A 25,120-nucleotide genomic window follows, 5' to 3' on the forward strand; every position below is an offset into this window, starting at 1 on the left:
TGGATGGAGACAAGAGGGCGCATTGTTTATTTCAATTTTTAGCCACAATGATTGGAATATTTATGGTGTAACTTACATTTAATGAGAAGCAGGCAGACTCCCCTTTGTAAATTCTTTTTTTTTTTTTTTTTTACCTTGTGGCCACAGTTCAAGTCTGTCCAATCACAGAGCGTGACCAACACTCTGCTGCCACCTGGCGGCCGCTTTATGTCATTACCACAGAGCTAAACGTCAGATACTCTGTTAGTTCAGCAGTTCTCACCCTTTTTTCAGGGCTGTACCCCATGTGAAACATTCAGCCAGTGCAAAGCATTTTTGTTAGAAAAAAATGTGTATAATACACAGCGCTATGCCATCAGTGTCTGATTTAATATAGTATATCTACAATTCAGTTCATGAACTTACTGAATATTTATTAAATAACCTTTTTTAAAGGACTTTTTAATGGAGGCTCATTTGAAATATATATGTAAAGCTCCATTTATGAACCAGCAGTAGTATACTACATGTTAAATATTGTATAGATGTCCAGACTACGATTTGATTCTAAACGTGTTGTGTCACAAATTCCTGCTCATGTACAGATGCACCTTTTAAAAACAGAAAAGAGAAAAGTTTCTTGTTCGTCAAGCTGAAAACAGCCATCTGGTCTCAAACTCTAAACATGTATCATTCTGGAGAGAAAATGTTTAATGTCCAAGTGAAGTAACCAGGAGAAAAACATATTTTTGACTGAAAAGTAATGCATTACTTTTACAGTTTTGCCACGTTTAAGGCAGTGACATATCTGAATAGCCTACTTACTAATGATAAACTGTTGTGTATATCTCCTATGCCATTAGAGGACAACTGCGCAAGACCGTGCAGTAGGTGTGACTGCAACCAGGCAACAGATGTCTGTTTTTATAACATGAATTTGGAGTAAGATGTTGCCAACTGTGCCGTGATCAACGCCATAAACACTGCACTGCACAACAGTTGCCATTTTCACACCTTGTGCATGTAAACACATGTAAGCTGCTGTACTTAATACGAGCTTTTTATAACTTGTTTTGGGTGTGAATTTTCCCTCGGAGGACACAGGAGGGAATTGTGGGATCTGTCATCAGCGGTAATTATTGCTCTGCGTTGCACGGAGAATGTTGTGTAACCGAGCTTTATATTCCATGGGAAACATGTGCGTCTTAGTTGTTATACCGGCTCAACAGATAAAGAAAAAGACAAAAAAGGAAACTTAGTAGGACTGAATAGAAATTTATTTCTGGCATTTGCTTGTTACATGCAGAATAAGAAGAAAAAAGTAACACCTGACTACATTAAAACAAGAGGCACACATTTTGAATCTCCTTAAAAAAAAATGCAGAAGAGTGTGTGGAAAATGTGATCATTCACTATATTTTGCTATCATACTGAAAACCACAATAACATATTTTGATATTTTTCATGTCCAATTGACTTCCTTGCAAAAAACTAGTTGGAAGAAGTTTAGTTGGAACTATTCTTAAATATTGAAGTTTGTAACAATCAAGAATAAAGATCACTGTTACACAAAACCCAGGTATGTTTGTTGTTTCATCTGCTGCATGCACTATTTTGTTTATTTATGAGCATCAGAAGCTTCAATAAATAAGCAAGATGCTTAAAACTTTGTCTTTTTATGTTGTTAACTCAATGAAACCAACGTTTCAAGAAAACAAAAACAATGTGATGAATACATATTCCTTGAATGTCCCGTGTTAAATGTTAATACAAAGTGTGGCTAAGCTCACACTGACAGACATCATAAACAGGAAACAATTAAACATGACTGAAGTAAAGAATAACGCAATATGCCCTGCTTTACAGATGTAGGGATTCAACTCCTTTTTGTGTGTGCCTTAACTGAATAGTGGAATTAAAGCCTCTTAATTTAATATCTGATGAAGTCACTATAATAATGAAAACCTGCACTCTGTCCACAAGGGGGCGACATAGTGGCAGAGATAATAAAGTCGCCGCGGCATCAACTCTCAGAGCGCCTGAGACTGAGAACACGGAGATCCTGGAGAATACATCGGGGAGAAAAGGTTACAAAACAAAGAGGCTGAACAGCTTAGGGAGCCATTAACAAAATGTTGACAACATCTAAACACTGAGCTGCTGGGGGACTGATGAGACATATTGGGAATGAGTACACACATTGAGATTATTAGAAGTCACATGGGTAATGTGTAGAACTAGATTCACCAGTAATGGGCCTTTTCTGGGTCACGGTTTCTGGGGCAATCTAAAAAGGGTGATCTTTGCTCTGAGTGATGGTTACTAGAAGTGATACGGGGTGTGGGTGACCCAGTTGGATGTCTGATCTTTAGAGCGCTTGGCAGAGCTGTGGGTGGTGAACAGGGACTTGAAGACCTCCGACTTCTCCGTCATTTCCTGAAAGTTCCTTTTGGCGATGGAGGAGGTGGAGGCCGTCGAAGACTTGCCGCCTTTCGAGGAGTCGGAGGATCCGGCCACAGCTAGGTGGTAAAATGACAAATGACAGAGTAAACGAAGCAGCAGGATGAAGAGAAGAAAAGAGAATGACAAAATGCATAAAAAAGGAGGGGAATACGACCGCTGATAGCGTTTTAAACAGCTTTTTTTTTCATGTTCCGATACAGTTTTATAATTTACGTCTAATTTGTTCTATGATAAACTAATGATATCACTGGAGTGGTATTAATTCACTGAACACATTACTGCCAAACCGGTTCTTTTCAACAGTGACATGCAGTTTCAATCTGGATGAGATTCCTTCCAGTAATCCTGGCAGACAATCTAAGCTTAGCACTAATGCCATTTATAAATTTAGAATGGTTAAAAGGTGCTGAATTAGAAATGTGGAACATTAAAATAGCACCAAGCATGTACTTGCCTTGTAAATACATCATAAAGTAATGTCACCCTGAGCAGAGGGTGAACGTGTCTGTTCTAATCAAAGCATCGCTGAAGCTTTGTTTGCGCGTTCATGTCAGTATACGTCAGTCCCTGTGTGTGTGTGTGTGTGTGTGTGTGTGTGCTCCACTGGTTTGCTAATAGACGCTGCTCATGTGGCAGAGCCGTGGAGGCGTAGCGCTCCCCCTCTGGGACGCCAGCCGCCATCGCGTTAAAGGCCGTACGCACGAAATCCGTCAATCAAAAGACGTGTTCTTTGTTTGGAATTGTGCACCTTTAAGTCTACGTTTAAGCTTTGTTTGTGTGTATTCATCAAAGGAAAGTGTGCTCCGCTACCTGGCTGGCTGCTTTCGTCACCATTTTGTTGTGCCGTTAGATCCACTTGTGGAGCTTGGGCGTCTTCTGCGGGAAGAAACCAGAGTCAGACAGTTTGATTAAGACGGGACGTCTTTCAATGTTTTGTTAAAGTACAAACTAGCTATGAATTCAGAAAATGTACATGCCTTTATCTAAATCTACATGTGAGAAATAAAAAAAAAATTGATTATGATTTCCAAAAGGTTGCATAAAAGCTTTCTCATTCAAGTTGAATTCCTGATCAACTTGGTTTGTTGTGAACACCCTAAAGAATACATATTTTAAACAAAGTAAACTCGTTACAATCTAAAATGGGGTTTACACAAGCGGGGAGAGAGAGAACGCACGCCCACACACACACACACACACACACACACACACACACACACACACACACACACACGCGTTTTTTCCACCAACATCATGTTCACTTGTGAGGTGGGAGCTTTGTGCTGTTCTAGAGAACTAAACCGGAAACGAAACCGGAACCCTGGAGCTCTCTGATCTCAGTTGAATCTACACACGGCCAAACAGACCGTAAATCCACTGTACCTGTTCCAAAATCACCCTTTATAGGATTTGCATTGATTTTTATTTTCATGAGACGCAGGATTGAAAATGAATTTGATACAAGAAAAACATATTACTGTTTCCAAAAAAAAAAGAAAAGAAAGAGAGACGAAACTCTCACTAAACTAAAGCCGTCAATTGTGCGGACCAAAGAATCAAATTGAGCCGGTGGAAAGGTGGATGATGGGGACGTTCAGGAAGCAATCTTTTATAATTGTACTTTACAGCCATCAGACGATTACAAGCCCCGAATCATTACCGCTTAAGACGCCCACCTTTTCGTACTGTCTCTCTCTGAGAGTCATTATTCATAACATGTGTCTGCTTTGCAGACTAATAACAGCCTCCTGATAATTCCTGTAATCAGTTATTTCTTCGTGACCTCTTTGCGACACCCAAGAACTTAAACATCATACGCCTCAGTCGCATCGAGGTTCTGATGACGAAGGATGACGACTGTCAAAAGTGTCCAAGAGTCAATCTTTACAATATCACGTTTACTCCCCTTGGATCGTCTGATAACCAGAAACGTAAACGCAGCCATGTATCTTCGCCGCCAGGTGTTGAAAGCCCCCCAAACCCTAAACCTCAATACATGACAGATAGTGTTGATAACCAATACAATTAAAGATATGTGGGGATTAATAATTAGATACAGTGAGTCTGGGAAATGTCCCTGAACACGTTTAGAAAACCATGCCTGATGCATCACGGGAAAATAAACTGAAGTGATGTCATGGCACATGGGAGTACAAAAAGTCTGTTTTCTGTTGGCGACACCAAACAAAGACAACTTCCACTAACAACATTGTCATGAAGGAGAAAAAAAAGCATTGACTGTCAGAGGAAAAGAGCAGGTGAGAGATTTCCCAAAGCATGTCTGAAATATTTAAAGAGTGTGACCATTAGACTCTAATCCACCGGCTTAGTGGAAGTTCTATACATGATCCACGTCTCAGAGTGAAGTCTAAAGATAGCTGCTGATATCTACAGACTCAAGTAGTTAGGAGTTTTTTCATAGCAGATAATGGTGTCACATTCTACAGTGTTATTCCAGCACAGTGTCATATTTCTCCATGTATGGATTGAATACAGAGGAGGTAAATGTTTGACTGACCCGGCTAACTCTAAACGGAAAATTCAAAACCTTATTCAAATGAAGAAGTAAAGGCTTTGTTTTAGCTGCAATGGTTTTGCTTATGTAAAAGCAGATTTGTCTGAACACAACGCATCACAGAGGCTTTACACATACCCTTTGATTCCGACGGCGTGGACACTGTTTCAGCTGCTTTGCTCTTCTTTGATTTCTAAAAATATAAAAAAGGGAAATGCTTTTATTGCAAAACTTTGAATACCTTTGTGATGTTATTATTATTATTATTATTCCAAGACAAGTATTTATGATTCGTTGAATGAGTTTACAAAAAAAATAAAATCAATTTTCCTAGTGAAGACAATTAAGATACTATCCCAAAGCAGATGAATCACTCTCAAGAACCCCCAAAAATATGTTATAGTTAATTTAAACCCAACAACCCACTCTCTGACATCGTCCTAGATTAGCTGTAATTGTGTTTAAATGCAAACTCACCTTAGTTTTGGCTTTGGCCCGCTTCTCTTCCATCCTCACACTCAGCTTCCCCACCTCCTCCTTAGTGCCATTGAGCACAACGATGTCCTCAGCTTTAAACCCTTCGCCGCACTGAAAAGAAAAACATAAACGCAAGGGGAAAAAGAATACACATTTAACAGTGGAACAAGGCTGATTGAAATGATCATCACTTTGATCATTTTACAAATGTTCATGAAAGTATTTGTTGAGAGAATATTAAGGGGATTTGCCTGCTCAGAGAATTTAAACGCATCAGAGCACATTAATACCTTAAAACCTTGTTATCTCGTGTGTGGTGAGTGAAAACTTGCTTCCAAAGCTGTCGTTTTTATTTTGGTGAGACCGTCTGATAAAGTAGCTTGAGCAGTCCCGAAGTAAATTCTGCGACACTACTTATTTACAGCAGTTATTTTAAACCAGTGGGCGTCACAGTGTCATCTAGTGGCTTGCAGAGGTACTGCCAAATGGTTAGGTTCAAATTCAAATGTTTCTGAAAAGGTGATGTGGAAAACAGATTCAACTTTATTACGAGAGAACATTTAATGTGAGAGAAATTGGAGCGGCTTCATACTGCACTTGTTCTTGTTTTTGGTGTGAATCCGGGGCTTTAGTCCTGTTGTTTTATCTTTTAATGTTTTTACCTGTGTTGTGTGATTTCTGTGTGTCTTGTGAATCTTGAAACTTTTTTATGCTGCTGCCTTGGCCAGGCTTCCCTTGGAAAAGAGGTATCATTGTATCTCAACAGGACCGACCTCCTGTCGGTTAAATAAAAGCTAATAAACTTGGAATCATAATTTATTTTGGTCATCATACCACATTTTCCACCCAGAATATTTTGTATGCTTTTTTTTTTACTTATTCATTAGGTAAAGTTGAGAACCTTTAATGTACAATATGTGACACAAACCTTTAATGTGTTGACAGGATTTGTACCATTACATAGAATTTAACTAATGTATATTTAGGTGGTAGGCGAGTATAAAGAGGCACTTCTCTGAGGTTAACCCGGTTTCTAAAACACGTCACGATATATTCAAATGTGCAAACCTTTGTAAAAACACATAATGATTAGGTGAAAAGTCCACAAACTCAGCTGAAACAAGGTTCAGGTACACAACAGATAAGGAGACGTGGTCCCACTTTGACTTGCAAAGCAAGGTTTTGTTTATCCAGCTGACGAAAATCAACAAAATGAACAATTGTTCATGATATACCTGTGGCAAAACATGTAGACTAACCCGGCAGATAGCAAAACAATAAATCAAGCTATTCTCATAATGCAACATTTGTCTAAACACTTTTATTTACACATGTATAAAAGAACATTAATTCTCTCTCTGCCACAAAACTTCCCCTTTTAAATGTATTTGTATGCAGGCTGTGTTTGTTTTACTCCGAAGGGAAAACTAAACTCAAAACACAGCGAAGCACAAGGGAAGACTGAAGTAAAGGTTAATGGTGGAACTATTTTCCAAATTCTTTTGACTTGCTGGAACATCCAGTCAGGATCACACTGCTGTCTATTGTATAAACCATTAAAGCCACTTTAATGGTCCGATATATTTCTGGGTCATGTCTATGTTAATCTAGACTTGGAAAGAATGTGGTAAACTCTTGAGAGACTCGTTGAACGCCCGTCCGAACCTGAACCATTCGTGATCAATGACTTGAACCTTTTCACTGGCAGTTACTTAAATCTAGGATTACCATCGAGATCAGGGGCTCTCAACCCTTTTTCAGTTATGTAAACCCTGTAAAATATACGTAGTAAAGAGAGCTATGCCATCAGTGCCTAATTTAATATAGAATATACAATTCTGTTTATGAACTTACAATTGAAATGAATAACACATTTTATAGCATTTGAGAAATATGCATCTTAAAATAAAGTACATCATGAAAAAAAAACCCATTATAACTGTATCTCCCTGCAGCTTTAAATTCATTTAATGCATGTGTGAAGTGAATTAAACAAATTCTTCTCATCTTCTAATAAGATAATTGTTTCAGCTCTATTCTCCTTTCTGTTAACATAATTGTTGGGCAGTGAATTAATGCGTAAGGATTCTGATTATATATATATATTCTGATTATATATATATATATATATATATATATATATATATATATATATATATATATATATATATATATATATATATATGTGTGTGTGTGTGTGTATGTATATATAAAGTTTGTTTTCTGTGCCTTCATTCCAGATGTGCGTGGGTACATTTGCTAAAAAGAGTTGTAATTTGTCTCGTGCAGGTGCTTCACATTGCCGCTTTTAATAATACAGTCTCTGAACATATGATATTTACTGGTTTTGAACCGGGCGTATAGGAAGAATGAACATTTCAGAGTCCGTCCATTCTTGGTTGAAGAATCTGGTCTCGCTGTCTACATTCCTCTTTTTGGACCACGCCATCTGAAATAACTTCTGACTCGTACTAGTCGGACTGACCCCTCGGTTGATATTTCACTCGAGCCGCGATGCTTATTGGAATACACATATTTGATTGTCCGAGTAGCATCTATTACTTATAGATCCAGGTCTGGATTCAACGGCGTCTGGGTCCGGACCCCGGTCAGCCTATGAGTGACCACCCGATCGAAACAACACAAAAGACTTAAAGAGTTCAATCTACATCATAGGGGCCAACCAATCACTTTACGTGGCCCGCGACAGCTTGAAAGACATGCAATTGTCTTAAAATCAAAGTCAAAGGCCATAGACAACATCTCCCACAATGCATATTGATTTTGTGACCCGCGAATAAACAGCATCCTACCGCAAGAAAACAGTGTTTTCATATCGCACATTGAAAGAAGATGGGAATGTGAATAGACGTTTGTGCTTCAAGGAAACAAACCAGGAAGTTTTCTGTTTTATGAGGCAATGTCAATGATGAAGCGATGAAATATGTGCAGGTGTGCCATAGAACACAGTCATGTGTATGTGGTCCATGTGGCACACCTGCTCACATACAGATATGTGAGCAGGTGTGCTCATTGCTCAGACCTGATCTTCCACATATATTCTTGACCAGAGTTAGATCCTTCCCAACTGCGGCAAAAAAAAGCTTTGAACAGAGTTACCGTAATAACTCTAATAAGATTGATCTTTGATAGACGACTGTAGGTTTTTTAACCCTAAATTAAATGGATTTCTGTTATAATAACAGATACATTTGCTTCCTTGTATTTTTATATCAATATAAATGCATGTACAATATTTTTACACTTGAATAAACAATACTCAAATGAAAAGACAGTTATTTCACAATATTTCAGGGAGTAAGTTAGACAGTGTTACAGTTACAACCGGCCCTTTGAGGGTAACCATAATGATAACGTGGCCCAGCGGGGAGATTAGTTTGACACCTCTGATCTACATATTCAAAACCTATTCAGCAGGAATTTCTATTTTAAAAAAGGGAACATTTTCTCAATCTAGACATGTTATTCTTATGGTCTATGACAGTCCAAAAATAGAAAAAACCACGAAGAACTCTCTACCAAATCCCAAAACGATACAAAGTCTGGAACAGCTCCTTAGGCAGTTAAATGGGTAAGATATAAATGACACAGATCACCCAGGGGACTGTTCTATATACGAGTATATTTCAAGTTTCAGAGCTGAGAACACTACAATAAAAAAACAATTAAGTCCAGCTTCCAAAAAAGGAAACCAACATTCATGGGTCCACATAATCAGTTATTCACTGTGTATGGACCAGCTGCATACTTAATACTGGATAACATTCCAAGTTTCTGGCTATGAGGGAGAGTCGCTCATGCTCACAAATATTAATTGAGCGTATGTATAGGCCATGGAAATATCATATTGGAATTAAACCAACGATGGTAAAATGTTGGTAAGTTTCCATTTGCATCTTAATTTAGCACTGAAAATGGTATGTGTGATATGTTACTGCATTTGATTTAACTAAAACTGTTTCTAAATTGTTAACAAAAAGGGAAGAGTCTCAGCCAGCCACTTCTGCATTAAATCCACTCTGAGAAACCAATCATTAAACTTTGGTGCATTTCGCCTAGACAAGCAGACCCAAGAGTAGAATGCAAAAAAATCTCTACTTCATCATTGTGTGTATTACTCATTGATACTACGATAAGAAGCATGGCTGCGACAAAGAAAGGAAAAGCACACCCATATACAAACACAAATATTAAACCCCTGTAACCACCAGGGGACCTATTGTGTTGCCGTAATGCCGGCTCTGGAGAGGGCGGGGGGTGTGGGGGGTGAACTCCGGCCATGTGCTCTGTTCAACAGAGGACGGATAATCTCAGAAGCTGACCAGGCAGCAAACAGACCGTGTGGGTGCTGCTCTGAAGTCAGTCACTCCGCTGTTGCTATTACCACAAATGACACGCGCCGCCGGCCGGCTGAGCACCGTATCATCAAGTCAGCACTAAACCAGCTACTCGACCGGCAACAAACAAGAAGGTGACCAAGACAGCGCTCAGCGGAGAGACGCTGCGGATAATTCGATGCATTTTCACCTCTAACTGGGCAGAGGAACTGGGACTTTTTTTTTTTTTTTTTAACTGTTGAGGGACAAAGATGATGCAAAGCACGAGGACAAAAAAGAAAGATGCAACACACCGGTGAGCAGAACACTGTAAGGGGGAGGAGAGTGGAAAAACCTGTAGAGGGAGAGAGAGAGAAAGAGAGTGTGTGTGTGTGTGAGGTGTGTCAGGCATGTGCTGTACTGCTGGTAACCAGGCAAGGACAGACTGCGTCTCGTGGGGATGTGGGGGGAGCGACTTAATCAACAATGAATACAACAAGAGAGAGAGAAAGAGAAAAAAGAAAAAACTCAAAGCACTCGGTCTCACTCCGTCAGGATCCCAAGCTCAGTGAGCACAATCTCTGACTCTGCGTACAAAACAATCCTGTGTCAAACAAGTTTAGGTCAAACGTAGGACAGAAATACTACTACTGCTGTTGCTGATAATGGTGCAAGTGGTAATGGCTTCTGCTGCCCATCGGACTCCGGGTGGATTATAGTAGCAAGCTCAAAGTAGCTGTTCAGGTAACAATGATCAAACGAGGCGCCGATGTCTAATGTTTTACTTCTTCACAATTTGGACTACAGACCGAACTACCTGGAAGGTAAATGGCTCGCGCTCATTAAATACTGCCTGCATACGCTCTTTTAATACTGCCTGCATGTGTGCTTATATGTGTCGCGTTGACATACACGTTAGAGGCTTGATCTAGACAGGAAACAAAGATAAAATAAAGATGTAGTCAAAAAACAAATGTTAGAAATATAAAATTATTATCTAAAACAACAGATTTTTAAAAACATTGAGAGCAATTAAGCTGCAAGTTTGATCTTATTGATATACAATTATGTTTTCTTCCTGTCAGTGAAAAGTGTAGTACGGTGAGGGTCGGGGTGGGTGTCATCTCGACAGAAGATTAGAAACCTGCATATTTCCATGGCATCCTCCCGCCCCCTATGGAAATCTGTATCTTTGGTGTTGTTTTCAAGAACAGCATGACATGGGATTATGAATAGTCCTCAGGGACATGCTCTGCTCTGATTTATCTCCAATACTTAGACCTGTAAATTTAGTCTGCTCAATACAGGACATACTGCACTGACAGGAGCCTGACAGTTCAACTGGTTTAACAGACAGCAACATTTGAGTCCTTGTATCTGGTTAGGCTTCATTCAATGATTCTAAAGTATATCACATTGAATTAAAATACAACCGCATTGCAAGATAAGACACTTGAAACATCCACTTTTGTGTAACTTTGATCATGAAAGCAAGACGTATATGTAAAGTCTTAAGAAGGGTTTGAGAGTCTGGCATACAAATGCTCCCGTTGTTTGACATCGGCCAATACTCAAACTTGTTCGTTTCAGAACCTTTTCTGGATGGGAACTATCAGAAACAATTACGATATATTAAAATATGTATTGAGATTTTAGTCAAAAATTACTTGTATGAATTCATAATAATAGTAATTGCTTATTCTGAAGTGGCAAGCTCTTTGTGATTCGTGATTATTTAACCACCTAATCATTTCAGCACTAGTGTCAATGCATCTTCCTTACAGGAATAAAAAATAATCATCTCAAAAACTTAAATGACTGCATAACTTTACTTTATGCTTTTTTTTAAATTAGAAGCCAATGAGAGATTCTTATTCTTTAACTGGTGGAAATTATTACTTTAATCTCAAATACCAGTTACTAATAGCCTAAATTCTGTACACTAAACTACATTTCTTGATCTAAAAACTGGCTCCATCAATTAGCGCTAACCTACATATTTAACCCTATTTCATATCCCTCGGGGGTCCAAGCCCCTTCTGCAAATCACCAATGTGGATGTCTCTATTGCAGGAGTTTTATCCGTGGTGGTGCTTCTTGGATACGGTGAAGCAGGGCTATTATGCGCCAGCTTGTGGGGACAAAATGCAGCTTCCTGTTGTGCCTGGGGATGAGTATTATTATCTGTTCAGTTATTTACATGAGGGCCAGGATGCCAACAGACCCCAAGCTGCTCGAGCCTCCAGATTGCAGGCCCTTCTCCACCGAGTGTAAAGCTTTACTGCCCGGCATGGAGGAAGGAGTGGGGTGGGACCGCCATGCCTGCCAGGTAAGTCGATATATAAGTTCAACTGAAGATGCATCCAAAGTAATGACAAATGTGTAAACACTAGGGTAACCATGTTTTGATGATGGTTGTAGTGTTAATACATATTTTGTTTTGTCTATAGGTGGAAAGCTATATTCTCAGCAGTAGCATACAATGTTCCAAATTGATCAAAGATCAACACTTCATCACAAGGCCTCTAAGTCAGGAGGAGGAGGACTACCCTTTAGCATTTATTGTGACTGTTCACAAAGAGCTGGAGCTGTTTGTACGCCTATTGCGAGCCATTTACATGCCACACAATGTATACTGCATTCACGTGGACCATAAGGCTTCTTCAGAGTACAAGGCGGCTGTACTGAAGCTCGTCAGCTGCTTTAAAAATACCTTCCTATCCAGCCGCAGCGAGACAGTGACGTACGGTGGCTTTTCCCGCCTGCAAGCAGATATTAACTGCATGAGGGATCTAGCACAGTCCAAGATAGGCTGGAGGAAGGTGGTGAATCTGTGTGGACAGGATTTCCCCGTCAAGAGCAACCTGGAACTGGTGCGGTACATGCAGAGCAAAGAGTGGAGGGACCGAAACATGACGCCTGGGGTCAAGCAGCCGCTGCATATGAGGCACAGGACACAGCTCCAGCACAGGGAGATAATCGGCTCGCATGTAATTCTGACGGGGCCGGGACTGACAAAAGGTCCGCCCCCGCACAATCTGGAAGTTTATTTTGGAACAGCGTACTATGCTCTCAAAAGGGATTTTGTAGACTTTGTTCTGAAGAGCCCAATAGCGCAGGACCTCTTGGAGTGGTCCAAAGACACGTTCAGCCCAGACGAGCACTACTGGGTGACACTCAGTCACATCAAAGGTAACCTGCCGGTTTGAAATGGGTGCACAAAGGGGCCTAAGTTCTGCAGCACAAATTCCAGAAAATAACTTAATTATTAACTTTTGTGATGAGGATGTTCAAACAAAATGAGTTGTGCGATACAGAAACACAATCAATGAAAGGTCAAACTGCACATTTGGTCCTTAAACGTTTTCCAAAGGCTCGTTCACTGTGCTTTTATGGCAGGATTACAAATGTTCATGAGCTCTGTGATCTATTGCAATATGACGTTAAGTAGTGGGGCAATGGATCATAAAACCCACGGTTTGGATTGTATCACAAATCAGAGTCACGGGTCAGATCACAACAAAAGGGATTAAAAAAAAGGGCGCAAATATAACTTTCACAGATCCCTGACAACGTTTTTAGCCGCTGATACTAACGACGGACTATGGATGATTCTTATTGTTTGATGACAGCAGCTTGTTTACAAAGCTCCAAACAAAAAAACAAAAAAATGTCAACCATTCTAAAGCCTATTCACCATCAAAAACTCTACATGTTATCTCTTTACTTTACTAAGTTTTTTTTTGTACATGCACTATTCAAATGATGAGGAAGTAAAGACGGTATATTTGTATTGGACGCGGTGGGAGAAGTGGTTGTGCGTGTTTTCAAACGGCTCATTCAAGTCACACAAATTAAATGGCTTATAAAAAGGATGAAACTTTACAGGAAGGAACATTCACTTCCCCACCTCCGAAAAAGAGCACACAGTCACAACAAAGCTTTTCTAAGGGAAGCAGCGAGAACAATCTCCCACACAGTGGAAGTGGCCGTTCGAAAGAGGGAAGAAAATTAAATTAACTAATGTTTGAATTAAGTCAAATGACTGTAATTACTTGTGTCTGGTTATATGTTTGAAGAAGCTCCCGGCAGCCATCTAAATGGAGGTTGGGAAGGAGACGTCCGGTCAATCAAGTGGAGGGATCAAGAGGGAATGGTACACAATGGCTGCAAAGGTGTGTGTAACAATGAGGCACTAGTTGATTGATTAATCACTGTACCACAGGGCATATCTATGGTCCAGCTTACATTCTGTCTTGTGTGCATTGTTAATTATTGACACCACTGTATGTAGATGTCATTGTAACAGAATCAGTAATGTAATTTACAAGCAAATCATTACATTAGTCTTTTTTCAGACAAACCCACTACTTCACATATAAACGTGCACTTATTTTGAACTTTGTCTTCCCATTAGCTTACCTCATCATACTCAAAAACATTGTCTGCTTCTTACTCTTTGTTTTATGTTCAGTTCTTTGGCTCCAGACAGGATTACAGGACCGATTTGCTTGCTAAAGCAACACAAGATGTATTTAACAAAAAAAGAGATAAGGACAGATATGAGATTTTATCTGATATGACGTCTGTTGTCTGTGTTTTAAATGACCTTTTACAGGTTACAATGTCCAGGCAAAAAAAACCTGCAGACCTTATGTCTAATATGCAAATAAAGAGCACAATTGTTGTTGTTGTGTTCCAGGGCATTATGTACGAGACATCTGTATCTACGGCGTGGAAGACCTGCCGTGGATTATCAACAAGAACAGCATGTTTGCCAATAAATTTGAGAGCGACACCTTTCCCGAGGCCTTGGACTGCCTGGAGCATTGGCACAGGACCAAGGTGTTGAACCAGGCAACTGTTGCCATCGAGCCATCGTGGCTTCTGGCCACACAGAGCAACTCAAGCCACAGCTACTTCAACGCCACTGCTGGAGCATGAAATCGCTGTTGGCTGTGAATTTAAAAAATGTGGGCAGGAAAAAACTGAACTGAAAACATAAGGAGGACAAACGGTCCACTTCCTTTGTGGCGAGGCTACTGTTCAAGGACACATTTGTCTCCGTGTGAAACTGTAACAGTTGTTCTGATAATCAGAAGACAGTGGGACGAAAATTATGTCACAATAAAGTATGGTTAGTTAAAACAAAACAACAACAACAAGGAATTCTATTTAAAATACTCACGTGTATAACGGATACTATTTAAGACAACTGCACTACACAAGGTATTTGACAACTGAATATTGATTTCATACTGATTAATTTAATGAAATATTGTTTAATTTAATATTGTGTGTGGTTAAGTAAAAAAAAAAAAAACAGTGATACAATTGTTTTCTTTTTCTATTTAATGGGGTGTAGCAGGTGTAAACAAACAAATAAAGACGGTGTCAAATCTCCCTTCTTTCATTTAAACATTACTATGTGCACTATTTTACATCATGATGAGACGGGAATGGTCGGGAGCGGAGGAAGAGGATCACATACCTGTCTCATCCCTCCATCATAATTTGCCCCAGCATCATGAAGTAATGCACCTTGCACCAATGGACAGTGCCAAATATTAAACAAAGCGCACTACTCATTAATATAATACAACTATAGGGCTGTACCAAACAATTAAAGCTTCAAAGCGTCATCATAAGGTTGAGAAAATAAAATAAAATCTGGCTCCACTAATATCATTAGTAGTATACTATTGTTCAGATAAGATTCCAGTGGTGACTGCATAGAAATTCCAGATTTTTTCGAAAAAATATATTCTGCTTCTTTCCATATTTGTTTGCCTTTCAAAAACAATTCATTCAATAAAGAAAGAAAAAACACCTACTTCTCCAATTCTTCAGAATTGGCTATTTAAATAGCAATGATCCAGATGCCATTTACCATTTAAAAGTGGAGCTGGACAAACCCTAAATGCACACAAAGCACGCTCTTTAGACTTTTTGTGATGAATCTGTTTTGTTTTGTTTTTTTGGCTTAAGACCCAACTACTACTGAAATGATCCCATATTCATGAGAGAACTGTCCACACTATGCTATTCAAATGTGAGATTAAATAAGAAGCAGACCAAGTCTGCATGAATGTCAGTGGCTATAAATACAATAAATTGTGTGTTGCTAATAAGTCTATCTAACCAAACATCTCTGCAGAACGAGTCAGTTTCCCACAAGAGGCACTGTAACTTCTCTTATGGTTTTCAAGCCATATTTATGGAAAAGCAAAAAAATCTGGGCCAAGATGTTTTCACCATCGCAGAAACAACAACATTGACAAGATATGATCTGCGGTCTGCGTTCACACGATCGCCTGTGCATGAGAAATTACACCCATAGCTTATAAGTTAGTTAAAATAGGTCAGGTTTCGAAGTTGTTTGTGGACATGCTTCTTATTTCCAAGTAGCTCTATTTTGGTCACCTTCAGAAATAGCTGATGAAGATGAACAGTAAACCCTTGAGATGCCTCAAGACACTTGGATGGGAAAAAAAAGTGTCAAAAATAGTTTACGTCCAAAGGATAGCTGGGCCTGTGACAATAGTGTAGCTGTCTAAAAATTATGACAGAAATATTGGCAAAAAAATTCAATTGTAGCGAACAACGAGGAGCGAGCTGTGTCCAGCGTGCCGTTGAGAGGTGTGACGGGTATGACAGTTAATAGGTGTAACAGTTAATGGGTTGTAATAAACTATATACATAACACACAAGTATAAATATGTCCCTTCAAGCTCAAGAGCTAGCAATCAACACCACACTTCTGTGAGTCCTCATCGGTACACCCACCAAGTGAGAAGCAGATCGGGTGAATGCTTGTTGAGAAAATCGAATGGACAGAAATAAAAGACATTTAAACAGAGACTCCTTTTGTTTTAGTTTGATAAATAACCAAAAAATTTGCCAAAGACACATCACGCATCAGAATGGGGTCGAATTGGAGAAGGCTACCTGCTTCCCATTGTACTACATACGCGACAGTATGAGCAGACAACAGCAACTTGGCTTCTTCTATTAATATTTCTGTCAATGTAATAAAGATATCCCCCCCGCCTCTCCCATCAATGCTACACAGATTTTCTGGATAGCTTTTCTGGACAAAATGTATTCAACTTGTGTGCAGTGTTTTTTAGATTTCCAAACCTCCGATGGGAACTTTAAATTGTGCACTTAGCATTTTGAACCCAGATTCTTATTTATCCAAGCAACAGATTGTGCATCTGGAACCACGTCGATGCCAGACTGCTTATGTTTTATCTACATTGATAACAAGGCTGCTTGTTTACCAAGCATTAGCAGTGGGAGAACTGCAGGAGCAGAATCCCTACTAAACAATGAGAGGTCACTGATGGAGAGATTTAGTGGGAGGAAAGTTTAAAAATATATTAGAAGAGTAAAAAAAAAAAACTGTTTGCAGACCATTGAATCACTGAAAAAAAGTTTGAATAGAAAGACTTTTTTTAAAAAAAAGATGAAATATTGATTACCTTGTGGCAGATTTCTGTCTTGACCTCTTTCAGTGCCCTGTCAGAAAAGACACAGCCGCAGTTCTGCAGGTAACAGAACCTGAAAATGGAAACATGTTATATGTGATATTTCCTGCACAAAGTAAATTGTCAATTGAGTATGTGTGGTACATTGTTCTAACATTGTTTGATCTAGACGTTTGGATAAAAGTAAATAGAGGTGGTGAGAACAGCGAACAGTTCTGTACTTCAAACATTAATTGACTTTTATTGTGCATCTGGAACCACGTCAATGTGATCAACACAAAAATAGACTCTTTTGATTATACCTAATGCATTATACATGGAGCATTAGAGCAACTTGTTGTTTGTTACCTGTGCTTTCCATTCATCTCCAACCCAACAACAGGGCAAATGAACATGCCGCAGTTCATATCTTCATATATGTCTCCTTTAGTATTGCTTCTCTCTCCTTTCCACTCCGGGTTATCAGTCAAGTTCAGTTCCTTTATATCCTGTAGAGAGAGTGGATGGATAAACAGGTACAACATTAAATATGAAATCAATACAAATGCATTGTGCTAGGCAATATATCAATATTATATTTATATTGTGATAAAAGAGAATATATTGTCTTAGATTTTAGATATATGTACTAGCCAGTACTAGCAGTTTCATTATTTGCCTGGACCCACTTAACAACTCAACATAACTGATTATTTATCAACACTTCCATTTTGGAAATTGCCAAAGATCAGGCAAAAGAGCACGGATCCTAACTTAAAAGCACTGAACTGTGAAAATGTTTCCTCATACTTTCGGCTCAGGAAGAACAGGTGAAGTAATCAAGTTCCTCTTTCTCGAACAAAGAGAGTGTATACTGTTCAAGTGAAACTGTGTGTGTGCGTGTGTGTGGGTTTAACTGCTATAAAGAATGACATCATTGAGCAACTGAGTTTGTCGATGAGAGGGAGCGGGGAATGGCACAACTGGACAATAAAAAGAGATGCTCAAAGTATTGAGTTGGGATGTCTGCTTAGGACACTGCCTGGTTTTGAGCTAAGGGCATCGTCCAGCACAAGCATACGAGGACTCTGTCTCGGCTTACGGCTCAAAAGATACCGATTATGGGCAGGAATGAGAGGTTCTCATATTCCCCCCCACACACACACATACACACACACACACAAACACACACACCATTCACCCTGCCGAAATCCTAGGGTATGGAAGGATTCTGACGGTGCTATTAATCTGGCTGGAGGAGTCGGGTGTACCGCCAAGACCGGTCGAACCAGTCCACCCGCTCCCTCAACTCCCACCAAAAGGACTTTTCCACCCAGCTTCGACTCTGTAGATAATGTATGTTATGATCAAGCTGTAATGTACAACAACAATATAGCTCTAAACACATATTATAATTCCTAGTCCCCTAAACAGACCCGGAGAGCTCAAATCCTAGCGATCAACCTATCCTGGCACCATACCAAGAGCCTAGGTCCATTAAAGAAAAGCTACCATTAACTGAAACGACTATAAATTGTCGAGTGCAGTTGTGGAGGGAGGGACGAAAGTGAGCAAAGCCAGGCAATTTTTCTCGGCCACCAGTTTAAACAGATCTCCAAACATCTTAGAAGATACGGACCCATTGAACAGAGAGCTGGTTAATTAGATAGTCCGGTGAAAGGGGCTCATCTCCCAAATATAAAGGTGAAAGCACCTATGTCCTACAATATGGCGGGAGAGAGGTATCTGGTCAAAAATAATCTTTTGTTTAATTTTGTCCTTTTTGCCGAGCCCTATAAGTGCACACAAGTGTCAACACTCACACCCACCCACCCACCCACCCACCCACCCACCCACACACCCACACACACACACACACACACACACACAATGTTGGAAACACATTGTCCAGCATAGCTCTGACTTTGAGAGTAGAAAACTTCTGCGTCAGCATACCTTGATCCCACGGATGTGAGATACAGCCTCAGCATTGGGTCTCTCTGCAGTCTTATCCAGAAGATATTCAATGACAGAATCTTTGTTAAAGAGCCTGAAACAGAAGATGGACCAGACATTTAGGACACAGTGTGCTGGTATAAGGCAGATATAAATGGTCAACGTTAACTGGGTCACGTTGGGTTCATTAGTTTGTGACACGAACCCAATATGTGTGGATGAACAAAACAAACAAGGATAACTCTCACCTTCCCAGATCACAGGCAATAATGGGGCGTCTCAGTTTTTCCTGGCTCAAGGCACAGTATTTCCATTTGGCAGCCAATTCGGCATTTCTATCAACCTGGAGACACAAACAGATATGTAAGAACACGACATACACATACAGCGTTTTTACTGCCTTCCTCTTCAGTCTGTGGCGATATAAACGTACAGACGCTAGTGTAACGCGTTGTGTTTTAAAAGCGAACGTTAGCCAAAAGATAGCTAATATATCATTTAAGTACCTAACGTACCTAAAATAACCTAACTGAATCCATCAATTCAATTATCGATGCAAATCACCATACTATAATAACAGGCTTACGTTACTATGTTAGGCACTAAAGCTAACTACTGGGAGCTAAAGACAGCGTTGCTAACCGTTGTGAGTTTGAAAAGAAAGAATAAATAAGTGTAACACACCTTCTCGACTTTTTTGGGGCCTTTCACCAACTCGTGTCTTTTAGGAATCGTTCCACCATCACATCCCATCTTGGAGGCTCACTTGTAAAGTTTAGTTTTATGTCACACGAATAGTTTCGGTTAACCTAGCTTACAATCTTCAAAAGCTACCGACCGACAGGAAGTGATCGGGTTGTAAACAAACATCGAGATCTGCAACGCTCGCGGGATCTGAGCCTGATATGATGTCGCCCTCTAGTGGCCGAATTCACTCTTCAGGTGTATTTAGTAGCGTCAGCCACAGTGTGGAAGCATCACCCTACATGTCAGTTTATTTGTTTCTGTTCAGCAAGCAGCCCAAATGGGAGCTAAATAAATAACTGTTGATAAATGTGTGTGTATATATATATATATATATATATATATATATATTAAAAATTAGCATCCATTCAAAAATCCTTAAATCTTTTTCATGTAATACATATTTAATAAAATATGAGTGTAAATTCATGAACTGAATTTTATATATTCTATATTAAATCACGAATGGCACAGCGCTGTGTTTGTGCTGGTTATGGGATACTTGGCTGAAAACATATTTTACAGGGGGTACATCACTAAAAAAAAAGTTTGAGGACCACTGTTCTAGACTATTGAAGTCATGCGTGTAAATATAAAAAGAAACAATTTCACGCACATTACTTCACCCGTTTACTGCCCATCCATCTATTAGACGTTTTCAGTCAGCCATTAAACCCATGTACTAGTAAGTGACATTACTCTTGCTTTCAGGAGTGGTCTAAAGATGAAAGTTTCCTTGGAAGATAGTTCAATGAGTGCTAATTAGATCTATTTCCTGTGCCTTGCAGCCTACAGATTAGTTTACTATCGATGGCGCTGTCCAAGAGCGACCATTAGTTTGGGGAATACCTCAGTGGAGACATCTCTGGCGGCATGACTGATCATCTGTGTGGAGAAGAAAACTGAATAAAAACACAGCATTTGACTTCATTTTCCCAGAGAAAATAGATTTCAACCTCTTTACGCTCACCGCACACAGGCACACAGGCAGCTGCTACTGTGGCTGCCAAAATGTAGCAAAATGAACAAACATGAATAAACATAAAACATTTCTCCATTTTGCCTGTTGGTTCGATTGGTTCTTCCTGTAATCTATAAATTGTGTTATGTGTCTTATTGAATTTCCCCCCTTTCTCACACAGAGCTAAATGTTTAGTATGGATTTTCATTAGAGGCAATGGAGTAAAAGCTCTGTTAGCAAACTATCTGTTGAGAGAGTGGAGAGCCCCAGGCTGATAGTGCAAGCCAACACCTCAGGAACACACAATGCACAATGGCCACTGGACAAAAGGAGATTAGAACAATGGTCTTCTATCCTTGTCCTGCATGTTCTGCTGTTTTCAAACGGCAGAGTTCCGTGATTTATTATAGTTTTGTATATTAAAACTGGCTTGTACCTGATGCACCTCATTATGAAACATATTATAAAGATCTCCTCAGAGGAAAGTTATTTGAGTCTTGGTAAAAAAAAAAAAAGTGACACGTTGTATTTTGTTCCTGTGCTTACATGTTCAAGTCCAAAATCAGCTATGAACCCCATACACTATACGTAAGTCTAGTTTCAAGGACTGTACATAAGGAAAAATTACAAATATCTACCAAGCAGCTCTAAACTCATCCGAAAATATTCATGCGGGCAAACAGATAATCCAAAAATGCCAGGAAGTTAATTAATTAATACTTGTCATTCACTCAGATCATCTGGTCCAGATATCACAGCTTCCATGCATGAAACAGAGAAACGTGTGATGTCACAGCTCAAATATCGGAAATGCCAAGAATATATAATTATAATATAATATATAAGGATAGAGGAAAATTTGTTTTCTTCATCGGTTGCCAACAATTAGATGATTTCATATTGTGGAGTGCATGTCAATTTTTAAATGAATATGAAACGGATGTGTTGAAACACAGTTCAAAGTTTCTTCATTTATTCCAAAATTCCAGTCGGCACAATAGCCAACGTATAGCAAAGTAACCGGCGTCAGACTCATTTCACAGCTGAAGTGACTGCAATCCAAAGCTAGAACGTGTCACTGCCAGTGCCGAGTAGAGGTCAACTGTTCGGATGTCTATCCTCTCCAGTTTTACAGTTCCATCTGAGTTTGCACAACTGAAATGCAGCTTTCTCCTCCTTGTATCTCCCCCTTTGATTGACCTTCCTACCACACATATCTTCCTGGTCTGCTGTGGTGCTACCCAGCACGGCTGACCCAAAGAAAACCCCAACCACCAAGCGCCCATCCAACCTCATGTTTATACTTCTATGATGAGTCCAACCTGCCCAATCAGACTTCCACTGACTGGCCTTGAACTGAAACTGTATACATCTTAACCATCCCAGCCATCCGAGGCAGCCAGTGGAGACCAAGGCTGCATAAATTGCAACGGCCGGCCCTGGTTGTGCACCGAGTCCAATGCATTGAGCGTTTCTAATTGGGAAGGAATTGCTTTGTTTACATTGGCACTAGTTGATAGAGCCGGACTCTTATGTCCCTCCAGCCAACCGGGCTAAAGTCCTCTGAAGGAGAATAACCAAACTGCCAAGCGGAGCTGGAAGGAAATGATTTGGAACAGAGTAAAGGATATTTACTCAATTATATTTGATCAACTAAGGTAATGCCTTGCTGTGAGGCAATATAATACTCTTTTTTTGGAGGAAAAACTTCTTTGAAAAAATCTTTAAATTTGCTGGGTGGGGAGTTTTCCAACGACCAGTCCAAAATTCAAAGATTATTCATTTCTAACCATATAAAACAAAAAAAAAAGCGGCAAATCCAAACATTTGAGCAGCTGGAACAAGTTTTATGTTGGATCGATCTGCATGCATTATTGTCAATGAATCGTAATATTATAATTATCTATGGCCAAATGGATTGATCAACTAATCTCTTCAACTCTAATCTTGCCACATGTGCATCAATTTTAATAGTATCATGACTTAATCTATTACACTGATACAATAGTCAATCCCCAGAGCGCAAAAATCCTATGATCCAATAAGGGATCAAATAATATGAAGGCTGTCGAGAAAACCTTTTGTAATTTCCCGTAACAATACAGTGGATGAAGTGACACCATAAGTGTAAGTATTAGAATTTAGCTGCAAATTTTGTCGTTGCCACAACATTTCCACTCAATAAAAAAAGGCTTCTTTATGAAAGAATATTTTATTTGTGATTTTAAGCTGAATAGGGAACACCGCTGCACTCAGTCAGCTCTAACACCATGTATCAAGCCATGTGCAAGCTCGTACCTAACATATAATGAGAAATCCAAAACCCTGGAAAAAGCACACCACATCCAACATGAAGACTGCAAACGGGTTACCACACACACCAGTCGACCACAATCATTTTCTCATTCCTTTTTCTGTTTATGTTGAAACTCACATAGCTGAATTTAAGCCAGTTGGAAACACGGCCCATAACTAATTTTTCTATTCTCTTGGTCAAGCGGTACAAGTGTGATTAACCCACAACAGCTTTCAGTGATACAGATTATTGATAGTGTGTAGTGTAACACACCCCGTGTAGTCTGTCAGTTTTGTATTTGTATTGTCACTGATTATAACATGACACGGATAAAATTATGATGAAGGAAAGGTGATTCCAATTGGATTTGGAAACCCTTTAGATGAGTCAGCAGCAAACTCATCAGGCCTTGTCAGTATCTCTCAGCTTCCAGGGTATGGCGCGCAATGTTGCCATGCTTCTTCCAGCAGACGATTGCGGACAATTTTTTTCCTCGTTGCACCAGCCCGCTGTGTGACAGTGTTAATCCATTTGGCTGTTAGTCCACCTGGACGTTTTTTTGTTTTTTTTTCTTACCATAATCCAGTATATGATTATCTTTTCCACTGTGGCAAACCAGTTCTGAACACCCACAGACACAAATCCACCCACAACGGCTAAATGAATAAATGTACGCAAACGTGTTTTGAATGTATATATTCACAGTCTGGCGAAGCCAATAACCGTCTGACACACACACACACACACACACACACACACACACACACATGCACACACACACACACACATGCACAAACACATGATCCTGGTCCCTCCTTGATGGCTGTGACCGGGGTAGGACAGTCTCCATACATCAGTGGCAATGGAACAATTGCATGTGCACTGGCAGCACCGGCGCAGTCACATCTCATTAGCTTAACGGGATGCCCAAAAGGTTCTGACAGCGTCCTGGCTGTGATTGGTGTGGCCCGGGGCGATGGGGACATACCTGTGGCTGTCTTGTGTACTCTGTGGGCACGTGGTGAAGACTAAGCACACGTAGCAGCTGAGGCCTGGCAGCGGCGGTAAGATTCTGGGTGTCCACGCCAGCCGCCGCCTCACCGTACACGTCTTCTGCAATAATGAAACTCACACTCTTTTTTTTTTTCTCTTCTGACTCTCACCGTCTCGTGCACTCTCTCACTCTCTCCTTGCCACACACACTCACATTACACAGACATGAGGGAAAACAGTGGTTGATTCTGTGTACCGCTGTGCCATGATGAGCTCAGTGCTAACTTTGAATGCTAACCAAGAATCAATTTGGAGTGGAGTTATTATTTTAAGTCTTTTCACCTGACTTCATGGATTTAATTCAGAGTATGTTTCGTCTTGAAAGGAATAGTTTGACCGTTTTTAAAATAAATGAGTAGAACGATGCCACTGTGATGTTGGTGTCGTAAATATTAAGCTACGACCAACAGCCGCTTAGGTTAGCTTTGCGTCGAGAGAGAAAAAATGAAGTCAAGAGCTAGCCTGGGTCTGTCTAAAGGTAACACAATCCATCTTCCCACACCTCGAAAGCTCACTAAATGACCCGCTATATCTTGTTAATTTAAAACGTACAAAAACTGTAATGTAAAAATGACACATTGTGGTTTTACGGGGGGTTATTTGCTTGGCCGGGAGCAATAACTTCCTTCTTCCTATCTTAAGAAAGCCCGCCACTGGCTCTAGATTCGTATTGCACTGAATGAACTATTGGCTAGAATGCAAACAAACGCATTCCCAAAAGGTTGAACTATTACTTTCGAATAACTATTCTTTTGTTTGAGCTACTTCTTTTCTCTGTCACGTTGTCTGAACACTAATGTTCTTATGCTCTTAAAAATTTAGGATGTGTCATTGTTGGCACATCCTCGTGTCTAGTTCAGGACAACTCAC

At 39.8% G+C, this 25,120-nt stretch overlaps 2 protein-coding genes across 3 annotated transcripts; one reads left to right on the plus strand and one right to left on the minus strand.

Annotated features, from left to right (window-relative positions):
- Positions 1-1,240: 1,240 nt before the first annotated feature.
- On the minus strand, positions 1,241-20,078 carry rtf2 (replication termination factor 2). The gene is made up of 9 exons (XM_068595182.1): positions 19,881-20,078; positions 19,445-19,539; positions 19,197-19,290; positions 17,610-17,749; positions 17,256-17,334; positions 5,435-5,545; positions 5,096-5,150; positions 3,253-3,318; positions 1,241-2,498 (listed from the first exon to the last, which is right to left on the minus strand). The coding sequence occupies exons 1-9, from the start codon at positions 19,947-19,949 to the stop codon at positions 2,302-2,304; spliced, it is 906 nt and encodes a 301-aa protein (XP_068451283.1). The 5' UTR covers positions 19,950-20,078; the 3' UTR covers positions 1,241-2,301.
- Positions 9,820-15,233, plus strand: gcnt7 (glucosaminyl (N-acetyl) transferase family member 7). 2 transcript variants are annotated; one of them, XM_068594338.1, is made up of 5 exons: positions 9,820-10,087; positions 11,845-12,100; positions 12,222-12,963; positions 13,851-13,946; positions 14,474-15,233. In XM_068594338.1, the coding sequence occupies exons 2-5, from the start codon at positions 11,894-11,896 to the stop codon at positions 14,713-14,715; spliced, it is 1,287 nt and encodes a 428-aa protein (XP_068450439.1). In that variant the 5' UTR covers positions 9,820-10,087; positions 11,845-11,893; the 3' UTR covers positions 14,716-15,233. The 2 variants fall into 2 exon arrangements, with proteins under 2 accessions (XP_068450439.1, XP_068450442.1); XM_068594341.1 differs by lacking the exon at positions 9,820-10,087 and adding an exon at positions 10,393-10,595.
- Positions 20,079-25,120: the final 5,042 nt, after the last annotated feature.

The sequence above is a fragment of the Clinocottus analis genome, unplaced genomic scaffold (assembly GCF_023055335.1).
Source record: "Clinocottus analis isolate CAN_PGR_092001 unplaced genomic scaffold, fCliAna1.0.p SCAF_3, whole genome shotgun sequence".
Lineage (NCBI taxonomy): Eukaryota > Metazoa > Chordata > Actinopteri > Perciformes > Cottidae > Clinocottus > Clinocottus analis.

Coding starts and splice junctions, on each gene's coding strand:
- gcnt7 (XM_068594338.1), top strand. CDS start 11,894: ATGCGCCAGCTTGTGGGGACAAAATGCAGCTTCCTGTTGTGCCTGGGG. Junction 12,101..12,221: donor GGGACCGCCATGCCTGCCAG/GTAAGTCGATAT, acceptor TTTTGTCTATAG/GTGGAAAGCTATATTCTCAG. Junction 12,964..13,850: donor GACACTCAGTCACATCAAAG/GTAACCTGCCGG, acceptor ATATGTTTGAAG/AAGCTCCCGGCAGCCATCTA.
- rtf2 (XM_068595182.1), bottom strand. CDS start 19,949: ATGGGATGTGATGGTGGAACGATTCCTAAAAGACACGAGTTGGTGAAA. Junction 17,750..19,196: donor CTCACATCCGTGGGATCAAG/GTATGCTGACGC, acceptor CTCTCTCTACAG/GATATAAAGGAACTGAACTT. Junction 3,319..5,095: donor CACGCCGTCGGAATCAAAGG/GTATGTGTAAAG, acceptor TTCTTCCCGCAG/AAGACGCCCAAGCTCCACAA.